At 42.8% G+C, this 27,722-nt stretch overlaps 1 protein-coding gene across 1 annotated transcript in view; it reads left to right on the forward strand.

Annotated features, from left to right (window-relative positions):
* The window catches only part of TAOK3 (TAO kinase 3), a 141,940-nt gene that overhangs the window by 80,705 nt on the left and 33,513 nt on the right, over window positions 1-27,722 (forward strand). The window contains exons 8-13 of the mRNA XM_067550123.1: window positions 3,294-3,407; window positions 4,717-4,808; window positions 8,740-8,833; window positions 10,649-10,730; window positions 19,754-19,921; window positions 24,133-24,339. Coding sequence (XP_067406224.1) covers window positions 3,294-3,407; window positions 4,717-4,808; window positions 8,740-8,833; window positions 10,649-10,730; window positions 19,754-19,921; window positions 24,133-24,339 — 757 coding nt within the window. The remainder of the gene's footprint in view (window positions 1-3,293; window positions 3,408-4,716; window positions 4,809-8,739; window positions 8,834-10,648; window positions 10,731-19,753; window positions 19,922-24,132; window positions 24,340-27,722) is intronic.

Raw genomic sequence — 27,722 nt, forward strand, 5'->3', positions numbered from 1 at the left:
AAACCATTTCGCTGGAATTGTCATCCACTCTGTTCTGCAGTAGCAGAGGCAAAACTATTATTATGCTCTCAGCCATGGCTGTTTGCACACTCCACAAGGCCACACCTTGACTCGGGAGGTGGGGAGGAAAATCTGTCCCACAGCAGAGAGTGTCAAGAGCGCTCTGATTCTCTGCTAGACCCTGGGGACTGAAATTATGGAAGACGAATACTCTGTGGTTGACCTCCTTTGCTAATAGAGCACAGTATTGCCTTGATGAAGCCAATTGTCTTATTGTTCCCTCACTATTGTCTTATTTCCTTGTACTGCATGTCTGTCTGCATTGTCTCTTGTCTCACATTTACCCTGACAGCTCTTTGGGGCCAGGACTGTATTTGTTCTATGTTTTTAGAGCACCCAGCACAGTGGTGTCCAGGTCTATTACTGGGGCTACTAAGCATTACAGTAATATGAATAATAAGTGATGGTCCAATTGCAGGGGACCGTCTCTCAGAGGAAAGTGTAGGCCTCCACTGAGGTTGACTTTCATCTGCCTCCATGCAAAATTATTTCTACATACGCCACACCACCGAGTGACCACCAGACCAAACTGTCCATGTAACTTCTTTTATTGGACCAACTTCTGTTGGCGGGAGAAGTCTGTCCAAGAGAAGCTATCACATCACTCACCTGGTCTCTTTAATACCCTGGGACCAACAGGGCTGCAACACTGCATGTAACGTCTGTTTTCTTGCCCCGTAGAGAGGCAGACAAGCTGAGCGTGACCTAGCATAAGGGGGACACCATGTGGTGAGACAGGAGAAGTGTACTTTCCTAGCTGTGCATCCTCTTCTGTTCTCTAACATGATATATCTGTCCCACATAGCTGCGTGGAATGCAATAGGATGAAGCTGTTTTTCTTTTAAATTGCAGATACAAGATTAAAACTGTAAACTAACAAGGAGCAAATATATTTGTCCACACCCAAAGTTCTTTATGTGGACTGTTACTTGTTACCCCAGTGAATCCAATGTCCTAGCCTTGCTAAGAATAACTGTAATATGGGCAGTACATCATTACTCAGTGAAGGCTTTTTTCTGGTGACATAGGACTGTTGATTATTGTCCACAAGCTTCTGTTAATTCTTCACAGGTGAGAGTGAACTGGAGATAAAAATGGAGGTAGCACTGGAAATAATGGTGTATGCTTCCAGAGTATTTTGCACTTTTTCTGGGTTTTGTCTTTGCACACACAGGGCACGTTTGTAAAATGCTTCTCTGTAGGTGCACCCTACAGAAATAAACTCTCTGCACAGGCAAGCACACTCAGACATTTCAGTGAATTCCCCTAAGTGGGACACTGGTACAAAAATATTGGTGAAAAGTTGTTGGACTAGTATTAAGTATTAATATTAAGTATAGTTTTAAGTATTAATATGTAAGTATAGTATATACTTGAATAGTATAATAGTGTGTGTATATATATATATAGTATAATATATATATATATATATATATAAGTATTGTGTGTGTGTGTGTGTGTGTGTATAGTATAGTATAATATATATAAGTATTAATATTAAGTATAGTATTAAGTTTGAGAGGGGCGATAGCGAATAGCACTCTGGACCGGGAGTCAGGGGACCTCGGCACATCACTTTACCTCTCTGTGCCTCTGTTTCTCTTCCACCCTGTCTGTCTTGCCTGTCTAGAATGTTAGGATAGGGATCGTCTCATATCAGTGTTCAGAACCCTAAGCACATTTCACTCTCTAAGAGCTACAGTAATACAGATAATGATGTAAAGGTTTATGCTGTTCAGGGACATATGTAGTGAGCTACGGAGTAGGAAAAACTGCAGATTTCACATGGTGCATTGTGTATCGTGATGTTTTTTGAACACATTCCTTATGGCAATGCCGAGTTCGACAATGTTAACCGCCTGACTCAGCTGGGTTTTTTAGCTCACCTTCCATTTCTACTGAGGACCTGCTTTTGCAGAAGCAAATAACTGAGATGCTGCCATGTGAAAACATCCCTGGTGTACTATTTTCCCCTCATTATCCAAATGCTGTCTCCGTTTTTACAGTACATCACTGTGCTGTGTCTTTCAGCCGGCAGCATATCACTAGAGTTGGATCTCATAAAACACTGTTTTTGTTATTGGTTTTTCTTCCTAATTTTATATTAAGAAGAAGTGGGAGAAGAGATGTTTCCAATGTAGCAAAGACTAGACAAACAAGTCTGGGTCCTGAGGTTGGGGGTAAAGCACGTTTAGGTGACTTTATCCCTCGCTGTAGATAGGCACTTAGCCAAGTGTCCTGGAATGAATGCTTTAACCTTTTAGCAACATTTCACAAGTTCATTTGAATTTAACCCCCTTGCTGTTGGCACTTCAGAATTTGTTTCACATCTGCTAAATGGTTTCATATCTGTACAGCTTGTGTCTCTACTTATAGGGTTGCCATAACCATAATTTGAGCCCCTACCATTCTAATTAATCCTACCCTCGCTGTATCCTGGTGAGATGAGAAAATAGTGGTATCCTCATTCAGATGGGGAAAATGAGGCACGGGATGGCTGATGTGACTTACCTGAGGTCATACAAGGTGGCAGAGCTGAGCATTGAACCCAGATCTCTTGAGTTTCAGTGCAGTAGCTAAACCACAAGGTCATCATTAATCTCTTCTCGTTTCTAGCGCCTAGCAGTTCACTATTCCTAGGAAAGCCACATGATTACTGAGTCCCTTTCTCCAGCCAGTAGGAGCTGTCGCAGAAGCAGCCAAAGTAGGAACCTCGGGACATTCAGAGACATTCTACAGTTCTGACTGGACTTTCTCTTCCCCTTGCCCTCCCATTCTCTTTACTCAAGCGTCACTCCATGCCTGCCCCTCTTACCTTCTTCTCCCCTGCCTTGTCCCTTTCTGTGTCCCCTCTCCCTTGGATTTTCTCTCTGTTTAGCTTATAACTTAAAAACAACAAAACCTGACACCTGCTGCCCTCACATTGTCCACTCTGCTTGTGTGTGACACCCTTTTCCCCACCAGGTGTCTGTCTTGTCTATTGAGATTGTAAGCTCTCTTGGCAGAGTCTGCCTATATTGCCCTGTGTTGGCAAAGTGCCTAGCATAATGGAGCTCATTCTTGGCTGGCTCTTATGTGCTATCATAATAAACATGAGTAAATAATAGCTATTTGTGGGCTTTTAAATCTTTGATGCAGCTTCGAAGTTTATTCTGAGGAAAGGCTAATGAACTGAAGTATCACTGCACTTTTTATTGTAACCAAAATTGCACTTCTCCTCTTTTGTTCCAAAGGGATATTAAAGCTGGAAATATTCTCCTAACAGAACCAGGTCAGGTGAAACTAGCTGATTTTGGGTCTGCGTCTATAGTCTCTCCTGCCAACTCCTTTGTGGGGACACCTTACTGGTAAGTAGAGCTGGGACACGTTAGTCTTCATAGGTCTCTCTCTCACGTCTGGCGCTTCACAAACAATATCTGGCATTAAAAACCTCTAACCAGTAACAGAGTTCCAGAGGGGTAGCCGTGTTAGTCTGTATACAGCAAAAACACCAAGAGTTCTGTAGCACTTTAAAGACTAACAAATTTAATTTCAGCAGGCATAAGCTTTCGTGAACTTCAGCTCACTTCCTCAGATGCAGATGCGAGGAAGTGAGCTGAAGCTCACGAAAGCTTATGCCTGCTGAAATTAAATTTGTCAGTCTTTAAAGTGCTACAGAACTCTCGTTGTTTTAACCAGTAACAGTAACTGAGCCGTCTTTTAAAACCTCCACATCCAGCTCTTCAACCCACTTTCCTCCTTAGTGCCCTTGAGAAAAGGTGGGTTTTGCAGCACAGTTTGATATGGCAACTGTCAACTTTTCAACTAACATCGTGCCAAGAGTCTACAAAAATGAATCTTTGCCCTAGGTGATGGACAAACTCTATGGTAAGAGGGACAAGTGCCCTGCCAGTCTGACTGTGCAGCAGGGAAAGGCATACAAATGATTTAGAACTCTGTTTTGAAGAAACTTATTGGATGTTCATTGGAGTTGATTAATGTTCCTAACCCAGTAGCCCAGCACAGCTTCCCACTCCATTTATTTCATGGCAGATGATCTAGGCACTGATGCCAGAGGTTACCTACTGCCCACCTCTAAGCAAGTACCTGGGGCGAGAAGCCTACTTCCTCTCTGAAGTAGCAAGTTATGAGGTTGAACCTTTTCCAAGCTAGGTCCCCTGTTTTTTCACCCCTCCCTTTATTCTGGACCGCCATATTTCCCCACTCTGTTCCAGATTCCCCTGTTCCTTTCATAGCTCACTCACAGGCTGCACATGTCTGCTGGAAAATGCTCCTGGTGTGCCAGTGGAAAAACCCACCATCTCTGGGGAGACTGAAAGTGACACCTTTAGGACACTTCAGCCTCTGCTGGCTGACTCCAGGGACAATGCCTTTGAGATTGGTGTGGGTCTCCCATGTGCCAGCATGTTGCACTAACAGCAAGATGATCCAGGTTGGCTTCTTGTTTTCTTTCCTTTCTTAAAAATGCCTATTGGAGGAGCTGCTAATACAGATAAGCGTTGTTTTATTTCAGCCTGGCTTTCCTCAGCCCCATGTTGATTCTTTAAGTTCTAGGGCTGCTGCGCTACTGAAGATCATGAAGGTGTCTTTTTAAGAAGGTCTGTGCTGTTGATTGTTTTTCCTTATAACTTTTATGTTTTGTGCTGTGCTTGGTAGGATGGCCCCAGAGGTGATCTTGGCTATGGACGAAGGACAGTATGATGGGAAGGTAGACATTTGGTCTCTTGGGATCACGTGCATTGAGTTAGGTGAGTAAATACATTGTTCTGCTCCATTGCCAAGTACCCATCAGTCTGAATTTGCGACTTATTCTGGTGCCCTAAAAGACTGGAAGATTCTTCTCCCTCTTAAATAAAAAGACCTTGACTCACTTAGAAAACCCTGCAGGTAAATGCTTGACTTAAAACACTTCATCCTCTCTGGTAGAACAAGGGTTAACCATCACCATTGCTGTGTTTTATACTAGCCTGATGTGCTCAAGGAATAACAACTCTGAGCACAAAAGAGCTTGGTTAGCCTTTGTTAATGTTTTTAGCCTGAGCTGGCTTTTGGCTGTTTCTCCATTGCTGGCAGATGAAGATGCACTGAAGCTGCTGTGGCTGATACAATATTCAGATTCCTCTGAATAAAAAGGGAGACCTTAAGAAACCATCCCAAACCTACATTTATTTCCTCTAATTGGCGCTTAGTGTAGGAACAGAAAAGGAGCATTTACATCCCTATGAGACCGTTTAAGCATCCAGATGTAGGATTGGGGTGTCTTCGTTAGCTGCTAGGTTTGGAAGTTGAGCTTCCTCCTGGATGACTGTGGGTTTTAATGATCAGAGTTTCTGCAGTTCTGTTTGAATGATACCCTATTCCCCAAGTTTACGGTTTAGTTCCAGCAGATACACATGGATGAGTCCAGAGTAGATTGGTTGCAGTCACCACAGGGGAGCTCCTCCTGACGCTGGCAGATTCTTACTCTGAGCCCAATGCTATCTGTTGCTGAATGTCTCTACAAGGCGCTGTGTGCTCTCAACTCCTTTTAATTTCAGTAGAAGTTGAGGTACTGTCCAATACCTGAGACTGAGCCCTTTGGTAGCAAGTTCTTGATATAGAACCAAATTCAGTGTTGGTGTAAGCAGGTGTAACTTTCAATTGTCCTCCTGTACCAGTGTTGAATTTGGCCTAGAGCAAACAGCTAACAATAAAGATTCCAACATGCTTTTTTGAAACCACTTACAGGACCGGGGCCTATTGGTATGTAAAGTTGATAAACTCATGTAACCTCAGATCTAAAAATAAATGCCTTAAACCCTGTCAAACTGTTGGAGTTGCTATATAAATAATTCTAAAATCCTCACTCAGCCCTCCCTTCCTAGGCTGTATCTCACCAAACACTCTGTTTCAGTCCATGTGGTTTCTCACTGCTGCAGTATCATCCTAGGATGACTCTACTAGACCTGCAGAAGAATAACCACAATCTATGCACAGGAAAGAACCTGAATATCAAATTCTCGAGCAAGCAGTGTGAGTGGGTGGATAATTCAGCCTCAACCATCCAAGTACTCCACCTGATTCTCTGTGCACAGAGTCTGTTAAGCTCCAGCAATGAAGTCTGACGGGATCTTCTAGACTGTGGCTGGAAAGCAAGCCTCCTGACCTGCTCGCGCAAGTGGGGCTTGAGCGGTGTGGACACTGTGGCTCAGGCAGCAGCTCAGTTCAAGCCCACCCCACTGGGTCTGAGCTTGAGTGGCTATCGCTGGACCCACAGTGCGCACGCTGTTTCTAGTGTGCTAGCCTTCCTAGTGCAGGTCTGTCTACCTAGGCTGTGAAGCCTGCTCCTAGCTGCAGTGCCGACATAATCGCAGAGAGTGATCGCTCCTGGAGATGTCAGAAGATGGCTGTGGTGCTGACTCTGTATTGTAGACCTGTCCCTGCATAGAGCCATTGTGGAAAGGCACCTTCTGAGAATTGGAAAACACATGACTTTTGTCGTCTTTAAATTGCTACATTTAAGTCTTTAAAGACACCCAGGCCCAGCAGCCTCTGGGTGCCTCAACTAAAGGAAACTAAAAAATCATGTACAATACTTGATAGTCTCATTTCTTCCTCTCCCCTCATGCCAGCCACCACCTAGCCATGCACTGTCTATCCTCCTCCATTCTTTATTATGCCTCCTTCGGTACTGCCTCTTCTGGCGAGCATCACTACTCGCTCCATTTAAATCCCTGCTTAAAACCAGATTCTCCCATGATATCTTTTCAGTGTTCATTCACAGAAGCCATTTTAAAAATACCCACACACACACACACATTGAGATGGGATTATTTTTACCACTCTCAAATTGGTCATCTGGTTATCGTGTGTCTGAACCGCACTGTCCATACAGGTGAATTGTGTCTGGAGGACTGGGGCCACATCTTCTGTGTTCTGTAGAGAGACCAGCACATTCACAGCCCTCGATGGATAACAATAGGAAGTGGATAAGACGCCAAAGTGGGAACCAACTCCAATTTGATAGCTGTTAAGTGTAGTTAAACATTCAGACAAAACCCTGTTATGATGGGACCTTCTAGATCTTGAGAGTTGGATTTTAAGAAGGCTTTAATAAACAGGGCACTACAGCAGGTAGTAGTCAGTCTTTCAATGAGAATAGGCCAAAAAACACCCAAAAGGAATGAATGGCAACTGTTTGGCTAGTTAGCACTAGCACATGTTGCTGAGAGAACTGCTGGATAGAACAGCTGTGCACATCTGAAAATTAACTTTGCATTTGTTCAGTAGATAATTTTCAAGGAAAAGAATAACCTATATCAAACCTGTGCTTGTGGTACTCTATCAGAAGTGACCTCTGCTTGTCAGGGCAAGCTCTCTGAACATGGTACTTCTGGTAAACATTCAGCTGGGAAGCAGTACCTGGGGATTGGCAAAGGGGACAAGGGATGGGGAGAAATGTTGTGTCTGACAGGAAGGGGTTAGTTCCATCTCTCGTGCTGTGTGATGGTTGGCAAATATTAATCTTGCATTGAAGTTCCTAGGTCTAGTCTCACCTTGATGCCGTTTGTATTTTAGAATGGATAATCAGAGCTCCTGGGTTCACTTCTCCGTCCTGCTTTGTGGGTTTGAACAAGTCATTTAACCTCTCTGTGATTCAGTTTCCCCCACTGTAAAATGGATATTATAATAGACCCACATAGGCATTGAGGCTTAATTAATATTTGAACTTCCATGGAGCTTTTCATTCAAGGATCTTAAAAGCCCTTTTACAAAGTATTTCTTGTTGTTGCTAATCCTTTTGAAAATTATCAGTTTTCTTATTCAGATACCAGGGCCTGGCTTTCAAGTGTTTGTCTTGACCCAGAATAGTGGGGACCTAATTTCTTGCATAGCCAAAATTAGTTGCGCAGTATTCTGAAAAAAAAATTGAGTTGTATGCACATTGCATGTCAGGGACAAGCAGCTGCTCGGCTCTGACCTGACATGAACTTCAAAATCCTGCTGCACTGAGTGATGGCATGTCTGACCTTGGACCAGGGTGAAAACTGGCCTCTTGCCTCTGTTTCTATGTAAAATCCACTGATTGGCGGTAGTGCCCCGTTCTGGGGAAAGCACAGATGGACAGTAGTTGAGTGCCCTTTCACAAGTGCACTGCCAGGGGTAACTGGCTCAGGGGAGCTGAGGAGGAATTTAGGAAAGAAGCAGGTAGGCAAGCAAGTTGTCTTCCTTCTGGTTGCAATTACAAGGACACCAAAGTGGAAGGCTTCTCGTCCTCTTTCGCCTCAGTTGTACTGTCACTCAGAGCACCCAGCATTTTTAGGTGCCAGTTCCCAGCTTTTCCGGGGCAGATGGTTACGTGTTTCACTTGCACCGATAGCTTTTTCTTGTGCTGTATTTACTGTAGCAGGCCAGACTTGTGAAGATGTCACTAGGGTAAAAGTTATCAGAAACCTTTTTACGGGTAAAACCCACTGGGTTGCACTAGATTTCTCGGGAGCTGTCCCGTCCAGCATTCAGATGACCAACAGTTTTCCCTAAAGGGCTGTCCTGAACTAACCTAGGAGATTAAAATAATTGGTTTATGTGGCATGACGACAGTAATGAGCTATATTATTTAGCAGTGACACCTTGCTTGAACTTCCTTGTCTTTCTCCCTTTCCTTCCCTGCTTTATCACTCCTCTCTCTTGTCTTTCCAGCTGAGCGGAAGCCTCCCCTTTTCAACATGAATGCAATGAGTGCCTTATATCACATAGCCCAGAATGACTCCCCTACGTTACAGTCAAATGAATGGTAAGAATGCTACTATCAGTTCTGTTTTGTTTTTTTGTTTTCCTGAAAACCCTTGGCTTCTCCAGCACCCTTCACATGCTTAAATATCTGAGAAGGAAAGTGCTTGTTCCTGGGTAGCGATTGACTATCAGCTGTCAAGTTCTATGTCTGCTACTGCACAAATATTCTCCAGTAGGTAGGCTTCGCTTTGACGTGCTGTCACTTGGCTGTCCTGCACTCAGATGTGTGCAGGTACTAATTACATGCCTGTAGATACTGTATGAAGTAAAATGTTTGTGTATGTGTTAAGCCAACCTAAGTCTGTATCAACAGAATTTTAAGCCGTGAATGGTGCTTGGCTGAAGGAGGAGGTGTAAGTGTGACTGCAGCAAAAACTGTGAGGAAGGAAAGCTGCAGATGGGTGGATTCAATTCGCTTTTCAGGGAGTCACTTTAGGAGCTTTGTCAAATATACTCAATGCTCCATGGTTGCAGAATTCTCAGCTTGCCCCGGGCTTGTGTTCCAGAATCCAAGCTTTGATTTTAAATAACGTCTTGCCCTTTTTTGGTTGCAAAGGAAACTTTCCAAAAGTGAAGTATAACTGCGGCAATACTGGTTGCCTCAGTCTGCAGCCAGCTTAAACAATATCTCAGAGAGGGGTATGAACTTGCCCCAATTATCACTGTAGGTTAACTCTGAAAACTAACGATGTCCATTCAAATATGTTGGCGATTTCATAATAGAAACATTCAGCTAATGTACTTATCCCATGATCCCACTCAGCCTTGCACACCTTTCCAGGTGCCAAAAACTTGATGATCTACACACACACCCAAACCTCTAACTTCCATCGTGACAATGTTTATTATGCAGTTACTGTGCTTCATGTACAGCACATGGAAAATAAAAAATCTAGGGGCAGAATAAAATAAATTAAGTTTAATAACGCAGGAGGAGCATTCATTGTCATAATTCACTAGAACCTATGTGAAGCTGCCGTAGACTTTCCCATCTGCTGCTCTGGAGCACCAGAGAATCCAAAGGCCTGGTTACTGAAATTAAGGGGAAGATTGCTGCAGAATACCAATAGCTCTGAATACAGCATATGAATACAGCATCTCTCTTAGTGATTGGCTTTTCTACTGTCACTTGCGTCCTCACGTTGACGTAAAAATGAAGATAGAGACTAAGAACATGAGGATATCAGTGTAGTCTGTACAGAAATATTATTCTTGTTGAAATGAGTTAATGTAGGAGTTTTATTGGCAGGGAGGGAACGATACACTCAAGGAGATTGTTTGTTTTTCTTTTCCCGGGTGTGGGGAGGCAAGGAATCCTTCATGATACCAGCCCTAGTTGAGCAAGGCACTTAAGCATTGCTTAAGTCCCATTAAAGTAAGCATGTGCTTAAATGTTCTCCTGAATTAGTGCTACAGCTGGTGCATTATCAGTGGTGATCGGATAAAATGGATATCTGTATCACTGAGTTATTAAAAGGAAAGCATCTTTCTCATGGAAGATGTCAGCTAGTGCAAACTTCATCTTCACTAGAGTAAAAAGACTTGAACTCAGTACAGAACATCTTACTGTCCAACACACCCTGTGATTTCCCCCTCACTGTGGGTGCCCATGTCTGCTCCATTGCTGATTCTCTCCCTGCATTGAAGAACCAAGGGAATTAACCTGGTACACTTGGAAACTATCCACTTTGCCTTGTATTCCAGAACAAAAAAATACAGATTTTTCTCTTACTGGTACAGATAAATTTTGAAAGTCACCAGTGTGCTTTCTGGACCTAGAATTGATTTCCCGTTTCAAATCTCTCTCTATATACAGGACAGACTCCTTTCGGGGATTTGTTGATTACTGCTTGCAGAAAATACCTCAGGAAAGGCCATCATCAGCAGAGCTGTTGCGGGTAATTTTTCACATTTCTATTTCAGAGTTTGGGGGAGGGAGGAGGTGGATGAATGTTACCAGTGTTGGTGGTACAGCACGTCGCTTGTTTGAATGTGTAGTGCCAGAGTGGAGTGGACCATTTTCTGGTGTATCCAGAGACAGTAGCTAGGTTTAGGCACTGCATGGTCAGGATTACTTGCACCCTGTGGCTTGGTTTTCCTGATGAATTCTCCCTTTTTATTGTGACTACTATGTAGTTTCATTTAGAAGTGTAATTTCAGCTTCTGTTCTGTTTTAACAACTTCCCTTCACGTAGCTCACACAATAAAGGGTGGGTGAAATAAGCAAAGACTTTGGTCTCTTTTTAAAGCAGCTTTGCAAAATTATCATGACAATTTTCCAGTCCAGGCACTGAACCCGTTTGCATCTTAATGATAATGAAAAACTGGTGATATTTTACTTGTCCTTTCCAAAAATTAAATCTCACTTTGGGCCAGTGGCATTTTGCAAGGCAGCATTACAATTCTCTGTGACAACAAATGAAATGAATTCATGGTCCCCTACGTCTTGCCACCAGACTGTTGCTAATATGAAATACTACTTGGGAATGCCAAATGTCTCGTGGAATAAGATGGCATTTCAGACAACTGTGGTTAACCTGGGCTGAAACTCACCTTTGTGCACTGAAATGTTGTGGAGGGGCCTTGGACTGGCCCTCTGCACAGGGATGACTTTCATCCTTTATGCACAACCTTCACTGCCTCTGTTGTTGATGCATTTTTCTAACGTGTCACATTTAGCATCCTTTCATGTAAGGGGGTTCATTTAAAATCCACCCTGTTACAGACAAAACAGACGGTTCAGAGAATCACTTTTGATATCTGGCTGCATTGTTCCTTCATGAAACTGCCACCTACCAGTGTGACGTTTAAAAGCCTGGTGGCCTTGTTTGTTTCAATTGCTAGAGAATTAGGGCACTTGATGTTCTGTTTTCAGACCTCATTCTGTTCCTGTTTAAATGCATCTATTGTAACAGGATGCTCTGAGGTTCAAGCTATTGGAGAGGACTAAGGGTAAGCTACATGGTAAAAGGGTTAATGTTGTGAGGAACTAATTTGGGAGCAGTCGCAGGACTCCTGCCCTTTTGTACCCCAGTGGGCTTTGCAGAAAACACGTTTGAGTTCTGGAAGGGAGTTGCAACTCTCATGAGGCAATGTTTTGTGTAATAGCCTCCCTAGCTGAAGGAAGGGCCTGTCAGCAGCAAATGGATCAAGGATTTAAACATGATTTCTTCAGCAGTGCTGAACGTAGTTTAGCTACAAGCATAGAAAAGGACGAACCAGCTCCAGCATTAGTTAGGTTGCACCTGTTGCAGGCAACCCATGGTAAATTATCCAATGGGTAGTTTTTGTTGTTTAGACAAGACTTAAGAATACATGCTCAAATGTACTTGGATTTCTGCACCCCGGATTTAGTTTAAAACAGCAAACCAGTCTACTGGTCTAGTGTTGAGGCAATGGAGGGTGCAGGAAGCAGAGTTGTGTCCTGAGTTACAGGTGTGCTTTGTCTCTAGGCTGGAGGGAGGGTGACCTCGTGTATGGTCTTAGAAGTGGAGAGGGAAAGAATGTTGATCAGAAACGGGATATTAGTGTGTATATTCCTTCTCTGTCTTCCCCTTGTCCCATCAGCTGGGGTTGGGTCATCGTGCAAGCACCCGCCATCTTCCACTGTCCACGGCGGCACTAAGGTCCACCTGCTGACCGCCATATTTGATACAATCCATCCATTGCTTCCTTGGCTGTCCTTGGAGTCCCTTTCCTGCCATGCTATCTTCACCAGGTCTCTCTCATTCATCCTCTGCATGTGTCCGAGTCAGTGAAGTTGCCCTTCTTGTTTTTGTCAGCCACATCATGGACTTTGACTTCCATCCTAATACTTTCCTTTAGAAATCTGTCTCTTTGTGTAACTCCTCTTATGGCACCTACCCGGCCCACCAAGGTACTGAAACTGCTCTGTCTGGTTTAGTCTCACTCCATTAATCTCTCTGTCCAATTTCCCTGGAGCACCTCTAGTGATCCGCATGAACTTGGTTTCAGTCATGCTCATTTTCATCCCATGCCAGCTTAGCTAGTTATACCACTGGCTTACTGTTTCCTCGGCTTCCTCTTCTGGGGGTGCCCTCATTGCTGTATCATCTGCATAGAGCAGCTTCTCATCTTTTTCCATTGGGATCTTCATATTCAGACAGTCCATCAATATGATAAACAGCAGTGGACTTATAGCCAACCCCTGGGGCCGTCAACTTTCATTTCAAACAGATTTGTCATTACAAAACATGTTTGGATCACTGGTTTAGGTGGTGTATGTAGGGCATTCCCCATTACTAAATCCTCAGAAGTGCCGTATTTCCTCAGCACTGGTGTGAGCATCCTTCTGTCCTCTTTAGTGCATGCCTTTTCGAGGTCTATAAAAGCCCAGAAATGATCCTGTTGGTGCTCTAGCTGCTTCTCTGTCCTTTGCTGATTTACAAACATGGCATCTGTGGTTCCTCATCCTTTCCTAAAGCGGAACTCTTCTTGTTCAAGGAGGGGATCCACCATTCTCCTAATTCTAGTATCTAGGATATGTTCCAGTAGCTTCATCCCATGTGACATTAGTTTTATCCCTCAATAGTTTCCACATTCATGGAAGCTTCCCTTCTTCAGTATTGGGACCAGGATAGACTTGCAACAGCCTTCGGGAATTGTCTTGTCTCACCAGCCTTCGGGAATTGTCTTGTCTCTCTGCTTAGCCATTTTATGCCTTGCTCATCTGATATTTTCACCAAGTCTGCTGTCACTTCATCAAGTCTTGATGCCTTACCGTTATTCATTACCTGGATTGTCTCCCTCACCTCACCCTCCATTACGTGAGGCTCAGGTTCCACATTAGGGTCATGTGTTGGTAACTCCACCCTAAATGGGTTTGCCTGATTTAAAAGGCTCTCAGAGCATTGTTTCCACCTCTCCTTCACTTGTTCAGGTGTTACTAGTGGTATCCCCTGGTCATCATTTACAATTGGCGTTACAATACCATCCTCCTTCCCTTAGCATCTCATTTTTTGTAATGCTTTAGATTTTTTTGCCAGCTAGCTGTGGATCGTTTACAAGCTCAGCGTACAAGTCATCTCGGGCCCTTTTCGCTGCCTTCTTGGCAGCTTGCTTTGCTTCTTTGTATTTGTTTTCATTTACACTCGGATTCTTTCTTTTTCTTTTATGCGCCATTTTCTTATTTTAGATTGCTATTTGCACTTCATCAGGCCACTGCCATCCCTCTGCTTCCCTGGGTTTTCCCCACCTGTGATGTCCACAAACCTCTTCCGCTGCCTCAATCCATGTTCTTTTAGGAGATTCCACTCCAGAAACAGATATGGCATCAGTGAACGGGGATACTTGCTGCTTGCACAAACATCTCTTCCGCACTTCCCCTTGCTGCCCGGACTTCTAATCCTCTTTCTTTTGAGCTCAGTTCCCCCCTTGTCCAGTGCTCTACCACAGTCTTTGCCACAAGAAGTTTGTGTTCTAGCCAGACAGGAGTGCTGTGTTTCACTTTTCACTCCCTAACTCAACTCCATTGAGATTTCCTCACCAATATTATATGAATCTGGCTTTTTTCCCGCCACTGAGGTATATAAGCAGATGACTCAGCCTCTTTTGGAACTATACATTGGCTGTCATCCATTGTTACTGTATATATCTCCTTCCTTAACAAAGGCCCTACCTGGAGCCTTTACACAAACTTCTCTGTAAATCATCAGGACCATTAATCTGCTGATCCACCCCGTTTTACTCCCTCGTTCTCCCATGGAGGAAAACGTTATCTTTCTGTTGTGTAAGGGGCAGTTTCCTGTTACCCAGCGTTCATGGAGTTGCACAGTAGATTTGTAAGGTTTGTGATTTGCTACAGGCTTTTTCTGTGGGAGAGATGGGAGATCTAAAAAGTAGTGTAACTAGTTGGATTTAGATTTTGAGTGAGCAGCACAGAGTTTCTGGGAAAACTTGCTATTCTCCTTGCAACCTTGTGGAGCTACCAGTTCTCCAAGATCCACCACTGCATTGCATTCTGCATGATCAGAGGCCTGAGTCATTAATAAAGTTTTGCAGATAGTTACTGATTCATAGAAATTAGGGACAGAAAAGACCTTCTAAGTTGTCCAGTCCATCTCCCAGCCAGAGCATGATTATTCTGTATGGTGCATTCTCTAGTGTCTTGTCCAATCTAGTCTTAAACCCCAAGAAATGAGTCTTCCACTATTTCCCTAGGAAAACTATTCCACGGCTGGTCAGGAAGATTTTCAGCCTAAATTGTCCTTTTCCCAATTTCATGCTATTAATCCCAGTAATGCCACCTTGAAGCACACGCTCACTTCTTCTGCCGTTTTGGTGTTCACACCTTTCAAATGTCTGTAGTGTTCTACAATGTCCCTGATTGTTCTGCTTGCTCTGCTCTTCGTCAAATGACATGTTTAGCTCTTTTCTCCTAAGTCCGTCCTTCCAGCCCTCCTGATCGTTTTGTTCTTCTCTAAAACCCCTCCATTTTGACATGTGTCTGGTATTGATGTGCCCATGGCAGAGAGCATTATTCCATGTGTGGTTACTCTTAAGCCATATGATGGGTTATTTCCTCTCTGTCTTGTAATGGTGATGCTTCTTTGTATGCAGCCCCAGACTTCACTGGCCTTTTTGGCTACTGTCTTGTTACAGAGTCTTGTCTAATTTCCCGTCTACTGCCACCCTTAGGTCTTTTTTAGTATTACTGTTTGCCGGATTTATTGCATGTATTATTATTATTTGTTAAAGTATTAGATTTTCCAAATGGAATCTCCTTTTGTTGTCTATTCATGTTTCTAATCTCGCCATCTCCCTGTTCCTTCTCTGTCCAGACTGATGCAAGACTCCTCCCAAGTTAGTGAGCTTTCAGACTTCCATTAACATGCCCTTTTACCCCTTTTACTGTATTATTAATGAAGACGTTAAATTACAACTTACACAGCACCAATTCCCACAACAGCTGATCAGACCCTTACCCTAAACTTGATATCTTGTGATTTACTATTCCCCTTTGTTTATGGTCTTTCAATAGTTTCCATTCCCAACCAAATAAATTAGAATTTGTTTTGGAAATAAAAAAGTTTATTTTCTGCGCTCACTTTGCAGCAGTTTACGGCTGCTGATGTGAAACTAGGAAAGGGAATACATGCTGAAGGGTGAGTCCCCAGTTTACTGAAGTTACGGATAGGAAGCGATTCATAAATCAGACATTCAACTTCATAAGTCATCTGGCTACAGCCTACCTGAAAAGTCTAGGAGCCCTGTGTAACTCCAGAGGCTCTGTCTTTGGGAAATTCAAGGAGCAGCTTTTCTTTAGGAGGTAACCATGTGTGAAATTTTGTCCGGCCCCTTTTCCATCAGGCTTTTTTTACATATTGCCTTTCTTTAAAATTGATCAGTGGGCCTGCTATTCCTCTGGTTGCAGTGCCTGGCTGCTGGTGAGAATTGCATGGCATGCTGCTGTTCCACACCAGGTAAACAGGACTCAGTTTTTCCTTAAATATTTCAGTAGAAGAATCCCTAGCTCCATAGTGTTTTTTGCTTAATTTCCACAGTTGGGTAGATTGCTGCTCTGTGCTTACCTGACAGCCTTTTGATGCTGATTTTTGTTCTAAGGCTACCATTCAGCCTTTGTTTTATGGCTTCTCTTGTTGCTCTTTCAGCTCAGTAAAATGCGTTCTCATGGATGCATCTGAGCCTCTCTTGGTTCGTGAAATGAGAAATCGAAACCATACACTGTACTGTATAGTCAGCTTTGCGCTCTTCTGGCTTTGCTTTAAACATGGACTTTGTAGTATATTTAACTCCTAGGGCTTGGCTTTCCATTGAAATGCTGATAAATCAAGCTCTGTTTTTAATCTCTTCGGAGCCCGGTGTATTTTTTCCCTGCGATCTCAGTATGTGCTGTACAGCGCATACCAGTGTTTTCTTCTCTGGTTCCACTTGCAGCGCACGATAATCCTTTGACCAGCTAATAGGTTTATGTTGTTAGTTTCTTGATGATTCATTCATGTGGCTTGGCAGTCCTTCGGCTCTCTAGTAAGAGTGCAAGTTCATTGAAGGATATGATTTCATGGTTACCTTGGGCAGGAGTCTGTGTAAACAATCCGAGCTGAGACCGTCATTCATAGATTGTACATGTTCGGTCCTTTTTAATTGGTTTATATTTGTTCCCTTCTCCATCAGCCCCAAAGTTTCTCAGATTACAGCATACAATACTTTTGTCTTTCAAGGTATTTTTGGGCAGGCCATGCTATTTTACATAAGAAGGGATATAGGTTATTTTATGGTGTTATTTTTCTATGAGGAGTGCACTAAGTGAATGTTGAATTAAATGTTTCTGAGAATGAATGCAGCGTCAGCACAGTATATGGTATGGCCATAGTTTAAAGGGACAGTTAAATTAAAAATGTAGTTCAAAAACCAAAACAAACAACCATATGTGTATGATTAATATCACCTTAGCTTTTTTTAAACTGGAAGGAAATTTTAAAATTTAACTTGATTTTCACCACTTGTTACTTGGATAATGAAGGTTCCAGGAGACGTGGATTCTGTTCCTGGCTCTGCCACTGACTCTGTCACCTTGGGCAATTCACTTCCCCTCTATGCCTCCATTTCCCTTCCCACCCTTGATCCGTCATGTCTATATTTAGATTGTAAACTGTTTGGGACAGGGATTCTTTTAATATGTGTGTGTGCAGAGCCAAGCACGGTGGGGCCATGATCTTGTTTGGGGCTTCTAGATATTACTATAATACAGATAAGCAATCATAATTTTAGTTTGCCTAGATTAGGATGACTTCTTACTCTTCTGTTTCATGCATGTGCCTTGCAATCTAACTCTGGCCCTGATTCAGTAAGGTATTTTAACTTTAAGCATGCAATTGGTCCCATTTATTGCACTGGGACTACTCATATGAGTTTAAAATAAAGCCTGTGTTTGGGTACTTGACTGAATGGGCGCATTTGGCATGGATTAATGTTGGCACTTCCAGAATTCAGTAACGGTTTGAAATGCATTTTTGCTATCTTAAAATTTCTCTGCAGTGAGATGAAAATGGTAATTTTATCTCCACCCACAATTAGCTGCACGCTGACTTTATTCACTTGCCAATGTTTACATTATTTAAAAAAAAATTAAATTGGAGGATCTGCATCTAAAGGATACATTTGTAAGTGTTCTAAGGAGCAAGTGTATCCTATTTATCAAGGCCGGGACAATGAAGCAAAGTGAAAAGATTCTGCCACCATAAAGCCTGATGCAGCTAACGCTCACAACTGGGATAGCGCAAAGTACCCTGAAGAACCCTGTTGACTTCCATGGAACTAGTCACAGTGATAAGCACGACCCTGGGTTCAGGATCTGCCCCATATTTGTTCTATTTGCAATATAAATCCAAGCAAATCATTAAAAGAAATTAAGCCAGGTATCCATGATATGTGAAGATGAAGCACTCCTCGGGAGAGACGTCTCACATACAGAAGAACCAAGAGGATCAGATGAACTTGTTTTTGGGATCTGTAAACAGATTTATGCCAAAGGCTTACATTTTATTTTTTATTGAATTAAAACTGTTGTGCAGTGGAGTTCTGTTAATGAAGTTGCCCATTCATTTCAGTATCAAAGTGTTGTTTACTAGGACTCTTGCTTTGAGTGTCACTTCACAGGGAAGAAAATTGAATGATTTCTACTCTGAGTTGCCTATAAGCAACATAGTCCAGTGTAAAGACAATGTGCAGAACATTGGCAAATGAATATCCTACCCAGAATGTTTTTCATTTAGTCACCATTTGAAATCAAAAGGTTGCTAGCCATGAATACTGTCAATTCAGGAAAGCATACCTATTGACTATGTAGGGGCGGGGGGGCATTCAAGCATGGGTTTAAGTGCTGCCCTAAATAGAGATGGGCTCCATGTGCTTAAGTGCTTTCCTGAATTGGGATCTATGTAAGGACCTGATCCTACTCCCATTGACTTACTGGGAACACAATAAAGTCCTTGGTTCTGCCATTATTCCTACTTATGAATCAGAAATGTATAGAGGATAAATCTTTGCATGAGATTTAGGCAGGACATGTCCAGTAACAGGAGTAATAATTCCTTCCTCCTTGAGTGTCCACTTTTTATGCACCTTATTTATTCATCTTTACTTAAACTGTATATAATCTGCAAGTTGGGTCTTGTTTAAATTTGATTATGTTGCTCCTTGGACTACTTAAAGAGTGTTGTGAGAGAGAGGAAAGGGGTGTGTGCATGCGTGTGCGCGTGCCCGTCCGTCTGTCCGTCCATACATACATACATACAGGGGGGAACAGATCAGTTACTGTTCATATCACATAGAGGCCCCAGCCAAGGTTCAGGCCCTGTTGTGCAAAGCACAGGAGAGATCTGCCCAAAGCACACATGGTTTAAACAAGACAGACAAAAGGGTGGGAGGGAAAACGGATAGAGAGGGGTGAAGTGACTTGCCCCAGGATCACCTAGCAGGCCAGTGGCAGAGCTGGGAATATACTTCAGGTCCCCTGACACATAGTCTAGTGCCCTACCCTCTAGAACCTCCTGCTCTGAGTTGATCTCTGATTTGTGGCAGTCCATTTTTTTAAAAAAAACCTATGTTTCAGGTAGAACAATGACCATATTTCTCCACATCCTTTGCTTGCCTGAGTCCTGCGCCCCTGCTGATTTTATAACCATTGAATAAAGCATTTCACTGCCTGAACACTACATCCTAGGCTGCCCCATGGCCAGCTTGCTCATTTATATTGATGTGGCTGATGTACTGTGCATTTGATTGGTGCTAAATGAATTTTGAGAGCTTTGATGCCTGACAGTGTTGAGGATGGGGGAAGAACTGTCATTTCAGGTGACTTTTAATGTAACAATGGTCATGGCCCATGTTGTATAGCACCATGTCTAAGGCCACATGTCTTCTCCCCTTTCAAAATCAGCATGACTTCGTTCGCCGAGACCGGCCGCCCCGGGTCCTAATCGACCTAATACAAAGGACGAAAGATGCTGTACGTGAGCTGGATAACCTTCAGTACCGGAAAATGAAGAAAATCCTTTTCCAGGAGGCACGGAATGGGCCACTGACAGAGTCTCTGGAGGAGGAGGAGGTATCATTGTTTGTAATTACATCAACAGTGTCTAGAAGTGGGCTGGGTGCTTTCCGGGGCAAGTGGAATTGTGTGGTTGCTGCCCCGAGGAACGCACAGGTTGTGGCTGTAGATTGGTTGACTGCACTGGGGCTCAGCAGAGATGGGGTGAGGGAAGATATGGGTGACATCAGCAAGAGAAGGCACTTACTCAGATAAGGTTAGGCATATGTTGGTGGCTTGAAAGCTTTTCTGAGGGCTTTTTTCAAAGGATCAACTTTATTCTTGAGCTTTGCAAAAGAAACTTATTTTAAGGAGGATTTTGAATGAGAGGACAGTGGCTTCGCAGGGCAGATTAGAGAGGGAATAGATAAGGTTATAGTGTGGAGCAGTGAAACTGGCCTACCAAACAAGGATTTGGAGAACGAGGGAAGTAAATTTTCCTAAATCTCATAAGCTACAGTTGGGTGGCGGGTTTGCTCAGGCATTCTCTTACAGCTTGGCCTCTGAACTTTCTACTTGTGGCTAGATTAGACCTTTACCCCTGATCTCAGGGGCACAAGATTTTTACACCACTAGGTTAAAGAGGAAAAGTCCAAAGTAGGGTCCCAACAGCATTTGCTTATGTGCTCGCTTTATAAATGGGTGCCAAGAAAACTCTGTAAAGAATTAAATATATACATTTAAGTCATCGTCATCCTTACCATGAGGAGACTCTGCCTTTGGACTGCGCTTCTCCCGCATCCCGCTCACCTTGGACTGCCAGAGTTTGGATGTGTTGATCTTTCAGGAGCCCTACAAAGCTCATCGATGGAGGGAATGGGATGAGGGTGGTGTGATGTTATTTTATTGGCATGATATAAATGGTTATTGAGCTGGATCTAATAATTGTCTGGGCAGCAGGTTTAATGGGATTTAAGTGGTGGTTGTTTTTAAGTCCATGTAAAGGATGCCAAGAGCTTTGTATGGACACTTGGTGGTGGAAGAGGAGACCAGCTGACCTCACTCAGTAGTGATCTCTCCAACTGGTTTGGAGAGCATCAATAATGGGTTTTGATCATCTGGCAAAAAGCGGGTGACTGCAAAGGAGTCCTTTAAGGATGATGAGGTTAAATTGGGAAGCTCACAGGGAAAGTAGAGGGGAGCTACGGGACATGAAACCACCCCTTCCTAGAAAGTGGGTTCCACCAAGGCATAGTCTGGCTCAGTGCCTTGAAATGTGTAGTTGTGGAGGGGTGAAGGGCACAAATGAATGAGCTTTCAAAAATGATGTGCTTTACCGTCAGTGACTGATGGCCGAGTCTCTTCTTTGGTAAATACTGGCAAGCCTGTTTAATGTCACCATTGCAATGTTTTTACAGTTACTGAGACTTTTCTATAAATTAATTGGCCTATCACAAGCTGAAAATGAAATCAGATAAGCAGAGATGCTTTTTTAAAAGTTCTTTAATGCTAAAAAATGAAAACCAATGTTCGATATACAAAGCCTGATTGAAGGCATAAAATTAAAATCTGGTGCAGTTCAAACCTTCAACTGTAAACGGCCCACTTAATCAGTGTGCAGTAATTGACACTAACTGTGGTTTAGAGAAGGAAACCAGTGATTTTTCAATTAATAATATTAAAGGGAAATTATTTAATGTCACTTGATATGGGCACATTTGGATAAACTAATGTCTAATGGCTTGCTGCATGGAAAACCTTTTTCCATTGAGCACATTAATATATTATGTGGCCTTGACTGTATTTATCTTTTTCCTACAGTGCAGCAGGCAGACATGGAGGAGGGAGGTCAAAGCCCAGGGTGCAGGGGCTAATTTTTTGGGTCTGTGTAGATCAGTTATGTTATTTTGGGAGGAGGAAGAGTCTTGGGCTTGGAAGGGTGGGTGTCTGTGCTGAGATACACTGTGGCATTCATTGACAGCAGTTTTGAAGAAACACCTGCCTGCACTTCCAGCTGGAGGAGCGCAGCCATGGCTGTCTGCTTTGAAGAAGAATGGTCACAATACTAGAGGAGCAGCAGCAGCGCCAGCTGCTATAGTTAGAGCTGCATAGGGATTTCCGTTCCAACCCCCTGTTTTCTGTCACTTAGAAGTTTCCAGAATTTCCAGACTGAAATTTCCCGGCTCTCTCTCTGCCCAGGAATGTTCTCCCCTTCCTCTTCTCGCCTCTCCGCCCCCAGTGAAAGTCGGAACGAAATCAGTTCAAGGACAGCAAGTAGAGAGGAAGGGGAGCACTTTCCCCGTTGTAATGTCCTAGTGCTTAATGAATTGGCTGGGGTTAGAGTGCTGAAATTGTCATGGTAATAGCCATCACCAAGAAGTGCCTTGCACAATTTCAATAACATTTGGTTTTGATTTCACTGAGTTACAATCCTCAGCACACACTGCCTTATTACTCACTAACCTTATTAAGTATCTCACTAAGGGAGGCCATGTTGCTTGTGCACGTGTGCGTGGCTAATTTATCAGTACAGGATAAAAATTAGTGAGAGTGCACAATTAACGAAGCTCTGGTGTCAGTCACTGCTCATCTTGTTAGCAAAAGCTCCCTATCCACTAAAGCGCCCCCCCACCCGCCCGGAAGGGAGGGAAGGATTCTCTCCAGTAGGTTTCCTGGGGAGTGGAGGAGATGTATCCTATTGTGAACTTCACTAGGTGTATATCCTGTGAATGCCACATCTTGAAGCTTTGAAACCTTTTTCAGAAGGAACTCCCATCAAAAACTGCCAGGAGAAAGTTTAGGTTGCATGTTTAGGCCCTCAGGTCTGGAAGTGAGAAAGTTCAGGTTGTATGTGCAGCCTCAACACTGTCCTTTGTGCATGTGCATTCTTTACTTACGTACCCATGTGCTGTTTCTCAAATGCCGCAGTATAACATGCTGTTTAATTACGTACCCATTTGCTGTTTCTCAAATGCTGCAGTATAACATGCTGTTTCTTCTGCAACCTTAGATGCACATGTGAACTTCGTGTGAAATTGTTCATTCCTGTACACGAATATCACGGTCTGTCAAATGGTATTTCTTCATTTGGTTTTGGATAATAAAAAGCACCCATACACAGACCGAGTGCCCTGCCAGTTACTTACAAGTACAAAACTAAATACAAATATCAGCCAGCTACCCTTCCAAGCAGCAGCTCTCAATGCAGATAACAGCCTGTTAATTGGCTAGGAACTTCCCTCTCCCCAGCTCTTTTCAAAGCTCAGACCAAACAAGATGCTCCTGCAGCATGCACTGAATTTTGGCCAGTCAAGGCTCTTGTGGCCCAGAGATTGAAGGGAATTCCAGGGCCCTTACAGAAAACTCCGTGCCAGCGGCACCTCCTTTGTTGATAGCCCTTTGACTTAGATCGCTTTATACAAGTTCTCTTCTCTGTAAGTCAGTACGGGTCAGGCTAGCGCATTCTGATTACTCAGCTAGTGCAAGCATACAGGAAGGAAAAATATCGGAAAATGCTACTCTTGTGTATTTAAGAGTGTAGAAAAAAGGGTATGTTTGTGGCATTTGAGAAATAATTGTGAGATCATGCAATTAAATATATTGTAGTGCTTTCACCCGGTGTAATATAGCCTCTTCTATGGTGCAACTTGTTAGCAGTTTAGTTGCGCTCAGCCCCTACATAAACTAAGTAGCCTAAGCTCTTATCTTAATAGACACTACAAGTGTTGTTTAAATGAACAGAATGGAATTTCTGTGTGTGGCCAGGGCATCAGGATTAAAACCCCTACTCCTGTGAAAAGTGCCCTGGGATGCTTAAGGGATCACAAACAGTCAGGACCAAGGTTTTTCCATCTCTGATAAACAGCACCTCAGCTAAGCCTGGCTGGAGCGTTGTTTCCACACAGACTCTGAAGGAAGAGTGCCCCTTTCTCAATCGCTGGCACGACTTACAGGAGCACCTCCATGTTCCCTGGTGGGCTCCCAGTCAAACACTAACCGTGTCCAGCACTGCTTAGTTTGAGAGAGAACCGGTTTGCAGCCTGAGGTGCCATCGCTGCAGAGTATGGAAGAGAAAATGGATTGCCACAGACTGAGAGCATCTGGTAACCTTAGTGTGATGTCTGCTTTTGCCTTTAGATGATGAACCACAAGGAATTTAAATGCCAGAAAATAGGAGGCAGAGAACCTTTAACTCTGCAGGCATATGCAGAGCGATGTTGGGCACTGCAGAAATATGCACTAGGCAGTTCATCTGCAATGTTTGTAACTCTGCTGCCCTTGTTTTGTAGGACAGTGAGCATGGATCAAACCTGAGTCAGAAGATGGACAGTTTGGGCAGCAACCATTCCATCCCAAGTATGTCTGTGAGCACAGGCAGTCAGAGCAGCAGTGTGAACAGCATGCAGGAGGTCATGGATGAGAGCAGCCCTGAACTGGTCATGATGCAGAACGACGAGGGCACAATTAATTCCACTTCCTCTGTTGTGCACAAGAAGGTAGGTTCTCTGGTGCTCTCTGCAGCTTCACGCAGCCCCTGCTGTCGCTCAGCTTGGTTCCGGTTACTTAAGGCCCAATACAGCAATGAGTGGTGAGTTCCCTCGCTAACCTGTTGTGAGGGCCGGAGGCTCAGCAGACACCTGTGGAATCGAGCCCTTAGTGTTGTTTCTCTTCTGGCTTTAGCATTTACATGATCTTTGAAAATAATGATAAAAAGCTGTTGCTTATAAGTTGGGATCCCGCCATAGAGCAGATAGGTTTTCTGCAAGCTTCCTCGCCCAGCTGTGCACATGCACCTTCATCCTGGCCTGCAACACCTCCTAGGCTTCCGGTCCTTGTTCTCTGAACAGTTGTGCCTCGTGGTGTATTGTGATTTAAGTGGCCGCATCTACTAAGGTAACCATTTAGCAGTCACAGTTTGTGACCAAAGTCTGAGTGTACCTGGATCCTTCCCCTTGACAAGAGGGTAGCACACAGGAGCACTCCGGTGAGATAAGTTTTGAGGCAAAATTCCACTCTGCACTTCTCTGCTCTTTCATCATCTCTTGCTCGGATTATCTGTTCTGCTTATTAGAGTGACAGCTTCAGAGGTGAAGTCATCTGGATACTGGCCAGGCTCTAGCCCTGCACTTGCCATTCAGAAGAAACTTTTACATAACCCTAGTAGTGTCCACAAATGATGGACAGTAAAATGGAGGTGGTTGCTGTAACTGTTTACAAAGAATTTAAATATATATATATTGGTGTTCTGCAACTAAAGAAGCTAAAATGCCGCAGTACAGTAATACGATAGAAGTGTGAATTTCTCAGTGGCATGATAACAGCAAAGCCTAGTTTCAACCATTTAAATGCTTATTTTTCTAAACAAGCTTGTCTAAAAAAAACCCTAAAGTTTGTCATTGAAAATTGCAAAGCCTGCAATGTAAGACTTTTCTCACGTGCTCTCTATTATATCTTCAAGCAATAAATTACCAGATATGTATATTTATAAAGATACTGATAGTGGAGTAGCATAACTTAGTTACAGCTTCAAAGGTGCTCCCTGATTTATCTTCTCTACAAATATGCTTGAAACCCCACTGTCAGAGTTAGCTCTTTTTAGGGAAACAATGGTGAAGTGTGAAACATGAGTTTGCACAATCCCCCTAATGGAGAGGAGATGTTCCAGAGGCTTTATATTGTCCCTGATCATAGCTGGAACTTTCTCTTATTCTATATAGGTTTTGGAAATTACATTTTTATTTTTATTCTTACTACTTATGCATCTGAATGTATTGGCCAGATATACAAGATACACTTTGGGGGCGATAATGTGGATGTTTGTTTTCATAAGTTACAATGATTTTACTACAACTCATGAGAATAAAATGTGTGCAGCTCCTATCAGACACAAATTGCATTTATTTGATTCAAGTGGAGTAGCTCTTCATTTTAAGAATAAACTTTCATTTTGTAGTAATTTTACAATACTTCCCATGTATAAATACAGGAAGATTGGTAGGGTTATGGTCTAGTCCTTCCAGATCTGTATACAGCTGTCAGTGTCTGGTGCTGAATATCTTACATCTCAAGTAATGCCAATGGGAGTTTGGTGCCTAACTCCCTGAGACTCCTTTGCAAATTCCCACCATGCCTCATTGTTTATATGCAGTGTTGATGCAGTACTCATGACTGAAGACAGACATGTAGATTACTGATGACACAGCTAGGACAGATATATTTGTCTCCCAGGAGAATATTCTTGCATAAATTCATTGTTGCACACTGCATATACGCGTCACTCCCACTGTATGAAATGAACACGTAAGACACCAACTAGTTGGCTGTTTCTTTTCTCAGAGCTTTACAAGAAGGATGTGTGGGCACTTATTCACATCTGTGATTTAAGGCATGCTTGCTCACTTGTAGATCACTGAAAAAATAAGTGTGTTCTTAGGCTGATTGTTTGTCCTTTATATATAGTGGTTATCATTAAAAAGTCATCAGTTACCACAGCACATTTTCTGAGAAAAATCACTGTTCTTCCCCCTATACTTACAGTATGATAAATCTCTGATAACAGCTGAAAAATGTTAACTTTTTTTGTCTTCCACTGTATTTGCACATATAGGAAAATGCATAGAATAGGTATGCAGGATAATGTATATCACATCAAAAGTTAGAAAAAAAATTTGTTTTTATTTTATGTATTTTACCCCATCTTATTAGTTTGATGATAGCAATTCTCAATGAAGTTAGCTATATTTGTTATAAATGCACATGCCTGCTAATAAAATCTAAATGCAGAGATTAAAATATAGAAATTAAATTAAAATAGGCTTTATGCATCCCTGCATTTACAATCTTTTGAAGATAGACATTTTAGTTTCTTTCTTAGTTTCCACCTTTGAAAAGTTTGTTAGTGCAAGTTTGAGACTTTGTTAGTTTAGTGCCCATATTAATCATGTCTCTGTGTAATCTGTGCCCTAAAGCATTCCTCACCAACTTGTGTTTCTCCTGGCAGTTGAAAAAGTACCATGGGAACAATAGGTTGTTAGTGTCAGTCTGTTGCCTTAGCCACAAACAAGTGATGAGGAGCCCAGGTCCAGTTTGAAGTCTTCATCTTGAGTTTGACTTCTAAAGCAAAAGAAGGAAATGATGATTTAAAATAAGAAGTCTCTGGGCTTGTTCTAGCCACGATCCCACGCATCATCTGGTCTCACTTAACTCAAATGCTTTTATACAGTAGATTTGACCCTTATCGAAATAAACCATGTGCATTTATGATGCTCTGTAAATGATTAATAATAATGTTGCAAGCTCATGTTGTTTGAAAACTACAGGTCCCATCATGCAGTTCTCCATCATGGTCTGACAGGCCAGTCTGTAGAGGAACTGCAACTGATTCTGTTTTATGTAAATTAGAGGAAGGCCTTGGGTTATTGGCAAGTCCCCAATGAAGTCCTTGGTTGAGCAAAGTTTAGGTGCCCCTGGCAAAGATTCTAAGCATCCCAGCTGTTAGTAGCTATTTTGAATTCTAAGTGAAGCATAAGAAGCAGGCCAAAACTCTTGTACTGACATGTTCATCTCTATTAGACAGCCATAGATAGTTAAAAATAAAGAAATGGAGCATGCTTGGTGGCCAAAAATAAATAAAATGACCTTGTGTTTCTCAACTATCTGCTTTGGTTACGGTAACTTTTGGTACTTGAGGGTAATTCGCTCACGCCATGCTACATTTGTGAACATAGTTAAGCTGTGTAGAGAGAAGGTGTGTCCCAAGCCCTTCCCAGAAACATCATCTCTCACAGAGAATTAAAGCCCTTGGCTGTCAGTAGCATCTAAGATGGTGTTTGGAATAAAGGCCACTTGAGCTCATCTGTTAAAAGTCCAGCAGAGCAAG

The sequence above is a fragment of the Emydura macquarii genome, unplaced genomic scaffold (assembly GCF_026122565.2).
Source record: "Emydura macquarii macquarii isolate MOO-44397 ecotype Brisbane River unplaced genomic scaffold, CSIRO-AGI_Emac_v2 contig_1254, whole genome shotgun sequence".
Lineage (NCBI taxonomy): Eukaryota > Metazoa > Chordata > Testudines > Chelidae > Emydura > Emydura macquarii.